At 38.5% G+C, this 12,663-nt stretch overlaps 1 protein-coding gene across 2 annotated transcripts in view; it reads right to left on the minus strand.

Annotated features, from left to right (window-relative positions):
* LOC119733957 (probable protein phosphatase 2C T23F11.1) overlaps window positions 1–12,663 on the minus strand; it is a 41,262-nt gene that overhangs the window by 8,117 nt on the left and 20,482 nt on the right. For both annotated transcript variants that reach the window (XM_038207322.1, XM_038207323.1), the window contains exon 3: window positions 4,632–4,715. In XM_038207322.1, the coding sequence (XP_038063250.1) occupies window positions 4,632–4,715 (84 nt within the window). The remainder of the gene's footprint in view (window positions 1–4,631; window positions 4,716–12,663) is intronic.

Genomic DNA, 12,663 nt, shown 5'->3' on the forward strand with positions numbered 1-12,663 from the left:
GCATGCGTTACAAAATTGATACTGGAACACGTACATGTACATGTACGTACATGTACATGGGTCATTCTATAAATCTGGGGTTCATTTTTTTTCCCTGTCCCTGTTACATCTGACATTATGATTTTATAACGCTGATGTACCGGTACCGGTACTCTTCATTGCAGTTGTCCTCCAAGAATGACTATGACTACATTTAGGAAACTACCTTCCCAAAAATAAAACATTGTTTAAGCAGTTCATAACCTCTGTATGTAAACATACATGTACATTCTGTGCCAAGTTGTCCTTTCGGTAAAACTCTATCAACTGACTGTTTTCAACAGTAAAGAGCTCCAAGTTTACAGGATTGACTGGCTGTGACTGTTTATGTAACTTGACACAGCTATGCTTTGACTGTAGGTGATTGATAAGCCAGCTGTGCCTACTTCTTGCCTGATTTTGTCTGTTGACTGAATTTGACTAGACACAGTGCTTGCTTGAAGTAAGCTTCGACTGCTGGTGACTAGCCTGTGTAAAAGGAAAGGCAGGATTGATTTTTTGACTGTTTGTGACTGTTCAGATAGCAGGAGGGTTAATGATACTTAAATGGCAAACTACAAAGTTCTGGTACCAAAAGTCACAAATGACCCATGTACATGTACATGAACATTTAAAACATATGTGCGAACAATATAACGGGCACATATAAAAAAATACTCCCTCAAAACCTTCACAGAAAGCATCAAACTAATCAAAGCTTGTGTTTCGCCTTCCTGGTTCATTTCCATTTCCTGTGCTTGCCGATCTTTGTCTAAGACTGCCTCTTAGAAATCCCTCTCCCCCAAATAGTTTTTTATTTTTTATTTTCTTATAAACTGACCCACATGTACACGATGTACAATTAATGTTTTTGTGCGAACAAAATAACGGGCGCTGATATAAATAAAAAGCTCCCTCAAAACCTTCACCGACAGCATCAAAGCTTTTGTTGCGCTTGAAATCCTGGTTCATTTTCAGTTCCTGTGCTTGCGATTGCCTCGTCTTCGACTGCCCCTTGGACATCCCCCCCCCCCTCAATAATTTAATTCTCTGATATCAAGGTCCTTTCACAAAGGACAAACATTGGCCTGACATTGACAGAACAAAACCACAGGCCTCATAACAGGTCCACGGCATTTTATTGAGTTCTTTCAAGTAATCATGTGTAAAAATGTGTACAATGAACTGCCTGATCTTTTTATGCATTGTAAAATAGATTTTTCTTGTAAGTCAAGTTTAATCATTTTTGAATGAGACGTCAACCAAAAAAAAAAAAAAATTTGTCGCCGACTTTTTACTTATTAAAGGGAATATACATCATTTGCTTTTGCTGTAATTTTCAGAAATGGATGGAATTGGGGGGTTGGACATATATAGCAAATATAGTTACACTGACTTTTTTGAGGTTTTGGGTTCGAAAATGCTATAAAAACCAAGAAAAACAATCATTTTCCTGTAGTCTGGTTCCCTGACTCCATTTAAGTTTACCTACATTGGGGAATTGTATGGTCAGGGAACCAGTCTAGCTGGCTTGTACCCGTTCATAGGTGTGTAATCGATTGCAAACAAGTGCGATGGTCAACTGGGGCCAGTATTTGAAAAAAAGCCAGTTTTTTCCAACTCTGGTCGGCCGATCAGCGTTGGAAATTGATACAAAAATACCACTTTTGTTGAAAATGACAGTATACCAGGTGCCATGATTTTACAGGATGCTTTACACTGTCATTCACTAACAGTCCAGCAAGGTATTTCAAAATGATTTGGTAGTTTTATTTTTTGATGTTTGCAAATGTTGTATTTTCCCTTTAAATTTGCATTATATGAAATATATATTTGCGACAAAACGATAATTCTGTTCGCTAGGGGTAGACAGTCAAAATTTATGGGGAGAGAAAAAATGAATTTGTTGAATACTGGTCCAGTGCACCATTAATGTCCCCTCCACACTGAACAAATATACAACAGGTTCGTGAATATAGTGCACATTGTTGTCGTCATTCACAGCTCAGTACAGCTGTGCATGCAGAGACATGTACTTGCAGCAACTTAAGCGCCTATTTTTGGCTGCGTGTATCCTGTCCTTATTGACTTTTCACACTGGTGCATACCAAGGAGGTGTACGGGTGCATGTACATGTATTTACCACGGCGCGACATCTGGGAATACGTGTGGATGAGCCTGGGTATCGAGAGAGACAGGAAAACACACGCATCTCCTGATCGTTACAAACGTCTGTGCTAACAGTTTTTGTGATCTGTCTTTCTCATGGGAATAAATCTCAAACACGCACACAAGTGTGTATTTGCCTGCAATCGGGGACCCCCTATTGTCCCTCTTTTGTTTGTACTCTTTATAGGAAGACCTCCCTTATGTTTTGTACACGAATCCAAATTGGGGACCTCTCGAAAATTGGGGTCCCTATTGTCCCCTATTGTCCTCTATTGTTCAACGTCCCCTACGGAATGCGGAAAAAAACTCACCCACACTCCTACATTTCATGGTCAATAGGGTAATTCTAGCGTCACACGGACATTACATCATTTATTTTAGGAGCTAAAATATATTTAGAACTAACCTGAAATGCATTTTTTTCAAATCTTACACATCATCTAGTGATGGTCAAGGAGATTACTAAAAAAAAAAGTAACGTCCGTGACAGAGCTAATTGACCAGGATATCTAATTAATGATTCAGAGAAATGATCCAAAACTCCACGTCAGTGATGTCCTTGACCATTACTCGATGATTTATATATCAGATTAGAAAAAAAAGAAGATAGTTTATTCACTGAGCTCTTAGACAGTTAAAGTAAAAAAAAATCTGTCTGATTTGTAATATTGTCTATGGCGTTGGAATTGCCTAAGTGTTCTGTCATCAAAAGCAGTTCACCCACCAGGCCTGCTAAGACTTACGCATTTCCGTGATATTTTCATGCTCACACAGGATTTCTCATGCTAAAAAAAAATGGTTCAGAATAGCTGACTGACTCCAAACTCGAAAATGATGTGATGATCTTTTGCTCCAAACAATTGCTAAGGAGGTAAGAAATTGCCTTAGATCGCACCACAGAGCATCAAAAAACCACAATTTCTCGGCGCCCTTATGCGGACTCTGAATCCTACGCGCTTCGTGTTCGAATTAGTTCTGCGTGATCAAGCTCCATCACCAAAATCTTACACTCTCAGCTCTCACTCCAAATTGGCAGCCCTGTCACCCACTAATAACCCCTGCGTATTCATATTTGAAGTCTAGGACTCTGCAAATTTAAGTTTATTTTCATGTTTGAATCCATTATCAATGAACAATAGATATAGAACGGAGGTAAAATGCTGAACAAAGACCTAACATGTAACATGAACCGGTACATGCATTGTCAAAAACTGCTTGTCAGTACATGACCTTGATGCATTGTAATTTGCCATTCACAAATCATTACGAATGACTGCAAACAATTTTTGTATTTGTTGGGTAGGAATGCCATTCATAATTCTTGGATAGCAAGTGCATTAAAGGGAATATACACAACATTTGCTTTTGCTGTTATTTTTTTCAGAAATCGATGGATTTGGTAGGTTTTTTTAGCAAATATTGTTTCGCTGACTTGTTTGAAGCTTTACAGCCGTCGATGCTGGAAAACCAAGAAAAACAATCATGTTCTTGAAGTCTGGTTCCCTGACCCCACTTAAGATGAAACGGAGCAATTTGTAGCATTTGTCGACCCCAGTCAATTTTTTTTTATTACAGATTTGAAAAGAGGACAATCTCAGCATTACTGCAGTGAAAACCACATGCTGATGTGATGCTGATGTTATAATGAAGTGATGTGATGAAGTGGCCCTATTTTGGCCTGTATCTCCAAATGAAAATTCCTGACAAACGACTCATGTAGCTTGATTGATTACCATGATTTTACAGGATGCTTTAGATAGTCATGACTGTCTAGTAACTAACAGTTTGTAAGGTATTTCATAATTAATTTGGTAATTTTGTTTTTGGTGTTTGCAAATGTTAAATTCCCTGGAGCTACCGGTAATATACATGTTTCCGTATACATGTTCATTGTAACTCAGATGTAACAGCGACGGGAAAAAGAAAGTGGACCCCAAATTTATAGAATGTTCACCCATATCTAAATGTAATAATGTTCAAATAGATTTCTGAAGTTCCTTTATGTAATCCTAATTTTATTTTCTCCAAAACTGGACACTTAAAAGGCACAGTCAAACCATACATTGTATGTGTGCGTCACATGGGTGAAGTGCACACGTACGTGTGGGTGAATGTCTGTCAAGAACCTCGGAAACGAATAGGTATAACAATACGCTCGAGGCACATACATTGTAAATGTTCAATGTTCACTATGTATTCCCGTTCACGTATGAGCGCACCCAACTGACGACACAGATCGCATCGCGTCTCGAAACTCAAATAAAAACTTGTGTCCATAATAAAGATTCGGAACAGCATTTCCCCATAAAAAAAACCTGTGTGTTGACACAGGTCGAGGACATGTTTACACACAATGTGGATACACAGCATGGGATAGATTGTTTTCACACCAAATACCGTACAGGGAAGGGGCTGAATTTGGAGGATATGAGGTTATAGCTTACCGCCGTGTCCGTCATAGACGGCAAAGAAAGCTGCGTCTCGGTCCTCATCGATGTTTAGCTTGGTCGTGTGCGCATCCTCCATATCTGTCACGGCCTGGTCAAGGAACTCATAAAATACGTGCAGTACTGTCAACTGTGAAGAGGGATTGTTTTCGAACCATGCATGCATGACACTTATTATGCGTCTTGTGTTGACACTGATCAAACTTGACATTGTAGGCAGAGGTACAGATTTTAATAAAGTGTTTTAAACTGAAATCCTGTTCATGACAATTAATGCACCAAGTTATCAGTCTGTCTCCTCACAGTGGAAATGCAAAACGCATCAGGGAGATATAAATATTTGGTTTTTCCCTCCTACTTAACTTTAGGCCAAAAAAAAATAATATTCGGTCTCTGGTCAGACCAAAGTTCCGGAATTGACGCGGCCACGCGGCTTTTTTTTTTTTTTTTTTTTTTTTTTCTTCAAGCTCGGATTGTACAGACAAGGTAGGTACTATTTTGCTTGTTTGGTGTCCTCAAGTACATTGGTGTCCTCCATAATTTGCCTTGGTGCTTTCGATCATTTGCCTTGGTGCAATTTCCCATTCCTTGGTGCTCTTTGGTAAAAAAAATTGAGGAGGTGCGGAAATAGAGGGCGCTGTTGGAGCTACCGCGGAACATTTTGGAAAAAAAAAAATATCGACGTGCATGATTAAAATCGACGCGCGCGCTGACCAGAGACCGACTTATTTTTTTTTTTGGCCTTATATATATTTTTTAAAGTTGAACAAAGAAATTGACTGGAGCAGGGTTTGAACCTGAGACCTCCAGATTGCCGTTCCGGTGCTCTACCGACTGAGCTATCCAGCCCAATGTTGGCAGTTCCCTATTTTGTCAATGTCTTTGTTAAAGCTTCACTAGTTACAGGCATGCAACTGAGAATTTTTAACAAAATGAGGAAACTCCAAACCACACAAGACTTTGTACAGTGCTTTTCAATTTGTAAAGGCATTCTCAAGTTAAAAAACGAGGAAATCAGTGACGGTGGATCCAAGGAAAAGTTGCATGCCTGTAGTTAGAAACACGGGTCTAAGTGACCACTGATAAAAATAGCTGAAAACAGCTGAGAAAGGTGAGAAACAGCTGAACTTTGGAAATCTCCTATATTTTTGTACACAGCAAGTGAGGGAAAAAGCTGAAAAAAAGCTGAAATCCAACACACAAAAAAGCTGAAATCAGCTTTAAAGCTGAGATTTCACACCCCTGTAGAAACCATAAACCAGTATAAGCCATGTAGCCAGGAATCATGCCCAAAGTCATGGTGCAACCTGGTCAGTGTCCCTTTATGGTAAATTTCAGAATTGAATTTATTTGAAAATATATTTGGCAAACACCAAATACATGTATATGTGAATGTTCATGTCCGATTTACCAAATATGCACATACACATGCACAATACAGTGTATGCATTTACACATGTGGGTTCGTATACACTTGGCTGGGTTAATTGCACAGGTCCAGTGCTGACCCCATTCACAATGCATCAATAATTATGAACGTACATGTACACTCCCCCTAGGCACTTCTTCCATCAGAACGAATTAATAGAAAAAGTAATTAAGTTCAATCATCTATACGCTATCGCTAGCTAATGCATTCCTGTGTCATGTGTACATACTCCAATATTTGATGAATTACATTTAAGAAGCCAGAACAGCAACATTGAAAACTTTCACAAAAATCACTGAGGCACTTTTTGTAAGACAATGACGAATTACCGCGATATGGGGCCTTATTCACGAGTTAGCCATTTTGGTCGAGTTCCCTGAAAGTATTTCATTAATTGTTAACTGTTGAATGGGATGGCGCCAGACTATTTATTACAGGCTCAATGCAGCCTTATTTTACTGCCATTTTTTTTTTAATCTGGCTTTAAACATTAGGGATTGTTTAATTACAAATTTTAAATTATTCATTGAAGCAGACTGGAATTTATTATAAATTAATTTCTCTTCAAAAGTTCCAAAAAGTAAGATTTTACCTAATTTTCAATTCAATATGGCCGACTCGTGAATAAGGCCCATGAAAATTGGACTCATTTGAAATGTCCTCATCCCGGAGTGAAGCACATGATTTTGACGACACATTCGATTGCCTCGCATGGCAAATAGACACGATGCTAACCGACTTGATCTTTTTTTAGTCTCATCAGCAAAGCCATGCATGCCACACAGAGAAACCATTTCGCTGAAGCTATATATAGAGAGACATATCTAAGAGAAAGAGTAAAGCTTGTTGAATGACTGGCAGTTGGCAAGTGGCATTTAATATATAAAAAAAAAAAAAAATGGTTGGATTGTTCCGGGCAGCCAATTAATAGCGCATCACCGCGTCCAACGGTAAAGGGTTAAATAACTCCGGGGGAGATACCATAGATCTGGCCAATATTGGCTGAATATGAGCTGCGCCTGAACCTATAATTGCAGGGAGATGCTCAGCAGCAAATATTTCTCTGCAAATTCATCTGAAAAGCAAAAACATTAGTTGGGGACCATCAGTCAAGAGCAATGTGTAACATTGCTTTGAGTATTTACATGTAGTGGAATTATCATTCCAGAAGGCTATGGAAAAGGTGATACACACTGTGCATACATTTGCATGTGTATACATGAAATGATATATGCTGGATCCTAATTACAGCAGCCAGTCAACATGGCTGTAATCTGGCCCATATATGTGTACTGTACATGTAATTTATTTCGGCGGGCACAAATCGGATTGGGGTGTGAATTTGGTTATGAGCGGCATATACACATACATGTACATGTACATTTCATGTCATTTATTATTTCACAGTTACATGTATTAACACACATAGACACAGAATACAATACAAACATTTAAGGTAACATGCCAGTATAACCAAAAAAAACCCCCAAAACAAAACAATTTATTGATAACACCGGCCCCTGAAGGACTGCCAAAAGCGAACTCAATGCAGTATCTGATGGCTCTCCCTAAAATGCCATCAAGTACAAAGAAAACAAAAACACGCATATACATGTATATAAAATTCCCAATCTATCAAACAAAATTTTGCTGTTAGAAAAAAAACCACTGAGACCAAGACAATGCAAGACTGGAATATCAAATCTAGGATGCAAACGCTTGGCAACAGATAAGACAATTGACAAATACTTTTGCAAATAAGAAGACTTTAAAAATTGATAAAAAAAATAAAAATTGATTACATGTAAGTTAGCCTACATTTTTACCACTTGTCCACAGCCACAAGAATTAAGTTGCAATATTGTACATGATGTGCTGCTGGTCTTTATTTAAAAGTAGGGAGAAATTATGCATTGTGCAAATAGCATTGTAAAACATGGATTCATAAATTTATGAGGTATGTGTGCATGTAAGATTACACATGAACATTATGTCAAATCTTACATGCACATGTACCTCATAAATACATGAACATTATGTACATGTACGTGTATAATGTACCAGGGCTGCCAACTTTGAGTAAGGGCTGAGAGTGACAATTTGGCGATGGAGCTTGATCAGAAGTAATCATATGCTAAATGCGAGCGCGATGCCCTAACGGCGTGGGTGTGGGGCCTGTGCTGATGGGCCCCGAAAAAAGTTTGGATTCTATCATTCTAGACGATCTGACTGTGGTGCGATCTGAGGCAATTTCTGACCACTTTAGCCAATTTTGTTTAGCAAAAGAATATCATAATTTAAACAATTATAGTTTTATTTGTTCAATTTTTATTTGCGTGAGAAATCCTGAGTGCGCGTGAGAACAAGATGAAATGCGTGAGTCTCACGCTCAATGCGTGAGAGTTGGCAGCCCTGATAATGTAAATTTGTAAATTTATGTGCATGTGCTGTGAGTGTACACGTTCTTATTTGCCGTACCTGCAAATTAAGCTTTTATTACCCTTGTTCATACATTACAGAACATGGGTTATTAATTATGTATACATTTACCTGCATACTTGTATACTTTTCTTGTATATTTTCAATATACAGTATATTCAATATATAGTGGAGTGACGTGGCCTCGTGGTTAAAGGGAAAATACAACATTTGCAAACATCAAAAAATAAAACTACCGAATCATTTTGAAATACCTTGCTGGACTGTTAGTGAATGACAGTGTAAAGCATCCTGTAAAATCATGGCCCCCGGTATACTGTCATTTTCAAGAAAAGTGGTATTTTTGTATCAATTTCCAACGTTGATCGGCCGATCAGCGTTGGAAAAAACTGGCTTTTTTTCAAATACTGGCCCCAGTTGACCATCGCACTTGTTTGCAATCGATTACACATCTATGAACGGGTACAAGCCAGCTAGACTGGTTCCCTGACCTTACAATTCCCCAATATAATGTAAACTGCTCCGTTTCTTCTTACATGGAGTCAGGGAACCAGACTACAGGAAATTGATTGTGTTTCTTCGTTTTTATAGCATTTTCGAACCCAAAACCTCAAAAAATCAGCGTAACTATATTTGCTATATATTTCCAACCCCCAATTCCATCCATTTCTGAAAATTACAGCAAAAGCAAATGATGTATATTCCCTTTAAGGGCAGTGAATTCGTGGTCTGCGTGTAATTCTGCGGGTTGTGGGTTCGAGTCCAGCCAGGGGTTATGGTGCGTGTGCCCTTGGGCAAGGCACTTTGTCACTCGTTGCTCCTCTCCACCCAGAAGTAAATGGGTACCTGTGAGGGCAGAGATGGTTATGTGATCGAATTAGCTTGCTTGCGCCTAACAGGCAGCATCGAGCTGAATATATACTCCCCAGGGAGCTGAGATGGTATTTGGAATGTTTAATTGGCCCAATGATCAGGGGTAATAATAATACTGTAAGCGCTGTGATTTAGTTTACTACTAAGAGCGTTCTTAAATGCCGATTATTATTATTATAATATATACATGTACATGTACATGTACATGTGTATCTTCACAACTTCATTGTACATTACCGGTTTTATACACATTAAAAATATTTAGAGGACTTCAGTTAAGACCTGCTAATCTTACCATCGCAAACCAAGACAAAAAAGTTAAAAAGTGATACAGCACGATGCGCCGATCGATCATGAAACCCGATACGCAAATCTGAAGGCCTGTCAGTATCTTAGTGCAGAAACAACACATCATCGGCGTATACATTACGTCTGTGCCTACATCTTGTTCTATTTGTATATATGAAGATGTGTACATTATAGTGCAAGCATTACTGATTAACTAAGGCCCTCCAAGTAGGTCAATATTGCATGAAGTCTTCAATTTAAAGGCATATATACAGCCTGTCTCAAAAAAAATGGTACAATCAGAAAAAAAAATTGGTTAAATATGAAATTTCAAAATAAGACATTCTTAATACTTGGCATAATATTAAAGAACAAAGACTGGGCTTTCCAATAGTGTTTGTTTGATCTTATTTGCTTTTGTCAATTCAGAGATATAATCAATTTAGTGCGATACACCAAAATCGATTTTGTGCCACTTTTATGCATGGGCAGAGTTGTTTCCGAGTACTGTGCCATGCTGTCTTGAAGCTCACAAAAGATTGCAACTTGGCAAAAGAAACAAACTCGATTTTTGTGTTCCGCAGTAAACTGGAGTTATCTCTGGATTGACAAAAGCAAATGAGATGAAACAAAAAGTATTGGAAAGCCTGGTCTTTTTTCTTTAATGTGATGCTCAAAACGACTTACTTATGTTGAGATTTAATATTGAAAAAAATAATCGTTTTCGATTGTACCATTTTTTTTAGACAGGCTGAATGGTCGTTCTCATATTTGCGTGTGCATCCCAAAACTAACCTACCAAATTAGTATCAAAAAGCTTACTTGGATCGTATTGGTACTAATTAACATCCCGTGAAATCTGGCTTGGTGTCATTTAGAAGAAATCAAGAAAAGTGGGTGATTTCCAACGATCAGTCAGTTGACTGAGTTTTGGAAATAACTATTGACAAAATCGTGTTTCGTAATCAAAAAGTTGTGCATGGTTTTTCACTTTTTTTCTCGAAGAAGTGTAATGTCCACTGAGCTGAAACTTCAACAGGTTAGGTTTTGAACATTCTTCGTTGGACTTTGAGTGGTGTTTTTACTCGAGACGAACGAAATGCATGAAAAGCAAATGATCCTATATGCAATTAAGCTTCATACAAAGAGTTAAACTTCCATTCTGCATGACATAACCCTTTTTGCTGTGAGCCCATAAAAAAATTTGAATGCATCAGACAAGATGCTCCATCCTCACGGGACATCAAGAAAAATTGATCAATCTTACGAAGATGAATGCTCAATTCGTTGTACATGTACAGCGTTTTTCAAATTGACTGCTGACTATGAGTTCATAGTACGGGCGTATCAGATTCTGCCACTGTGCGAGTATTATACTCGTGGGAGTTGCAGTAAATCTAATGTTATTGTACGTGAACTGTGCATAGTGCAACTGAGTATACTGGAAACTAACGGTTATTGGCCTGCGCACTACTAGTAGCAGCACTAAAAGCATTCGATCGGCAATAAACATGTAGTCTCAAGAAGGTACTTCGATGTGTCAAATTGGATGATTTACAACACAGTTCCCCGGGAATGCAGTGACTGCGTACTTTTCCTTTGATTTCAACCTTGGTCTCAATAGTACATGTACATGTACATGTACCTGCATGTGCCCTGTGCCTGTGCATGTTTAAATCAACTGGTCAATGCTTACATGTGCTTAAACATAACACTAAATCATTCCGACACGAAAACCAGTTTTTCAAGAAAATTGCAATGAAAGGCTCCAATGTTCCTCATGCGTTTTATGAATCCAATATGTTCTCCCACGCGTATTTTAATCATACCAATGTTTTATTTGTCACACATATGAATCATAATTTTTGGAACAACTTGTGTTAATTTCCGATGGAAATGTTTAAATTTCATTAAAATAGAGGCAGTTTTCTGGTAGTCATTTGCTGGGAACATGTTGGTGATTACGCGTTTGCGCGTAACGGTGTACGCACATACATTGTACATTTGTATGCCCTTCAGCCAGGTACACAACGAAAAGATAATATGTGTGGTGCTTACATACATACATACATCTTTCCTATAAAGGTAGGTCTCAAAGGCACTTCACAATTATTACCCCTGTTCATCAGGCCACGAGACCACCTTTCTGCAGCCGATAGCAGCCCAGTCTGGTCTCTACCCTAACAGGTATGGTACCCAAAGTACCTCTCTTCATCCCTGGCTGGAGAGAGGCAATTGTAGTAAAGTGTCTTGCCCAAGGACACAAACACCACGTTCTCCGTCAGTGTTTGACCCCACGTACCATGGCACATGGGCCAAACACTGTAACCATTAGAACACGAGGCTAATGGTCACACAGGCTTGCGGCTTTGCTGGCTTTCCAGTGTGGCCATTATCGATCACCGTATCAAAGCTGTTTTCCTAATTACATGCAAATGCAAAAACCGAGTACCCTGGGGAAATTTAGTTATGCATGCAGAAATAGGTAGATAATATGCCCAGGGAACAAGGTTGGATAATACCTTAATTGGTCAATTTACCTTGTACACATACACACACTGGAACTTGTATCCTTGTGGAGACATTCCTTTGTTCTCGTGTACTAAAGTTTTTGAGTTTGAAAGCGTAGTTTAAAAATGCTCTTATTTTAACCAGAATAAATTTCCTTGGCTGTAATTGTGACTTAATATCCTTTTTCTAAAATTCTTCCATTTGTGACAGATCAACATAGCTTTGAAACTCCTACAAAATGTACATACATGTACATGTACATGTACATAGTACCACATTTGCTAACATCAGAATCAAAACTACGAAATTATCACGAAATACATGTACCTTACAGCACCTGATTTTATCAAACTCTTCGTAACTTACGATGCATCGCAGCGCTGCGACACGTCGTATCTCTACGACGCGTCCTGCGATCTATTTCACAAAACACGTTGTAATTGCGACGTGTCGTACCTGTATTTATAGCACAACTCGGTGACTGTTTTA

Source organism: Patiria miniata, unplaced genomic scaffold, assembly GCF_015706575.1.
Source record: "Patiria miniata isolate m_02_andy unplaced genomic scaffold, ASM1570657v1 HiC_scaffold_26, whole genome shotgun sequence".
Classification (NCBI taxonomy): Eukaryota; Metazoa; Echinodermata; class Asteroidea; order Valvatida; family Asterinidae; genus Patiria; species Patiria miniata.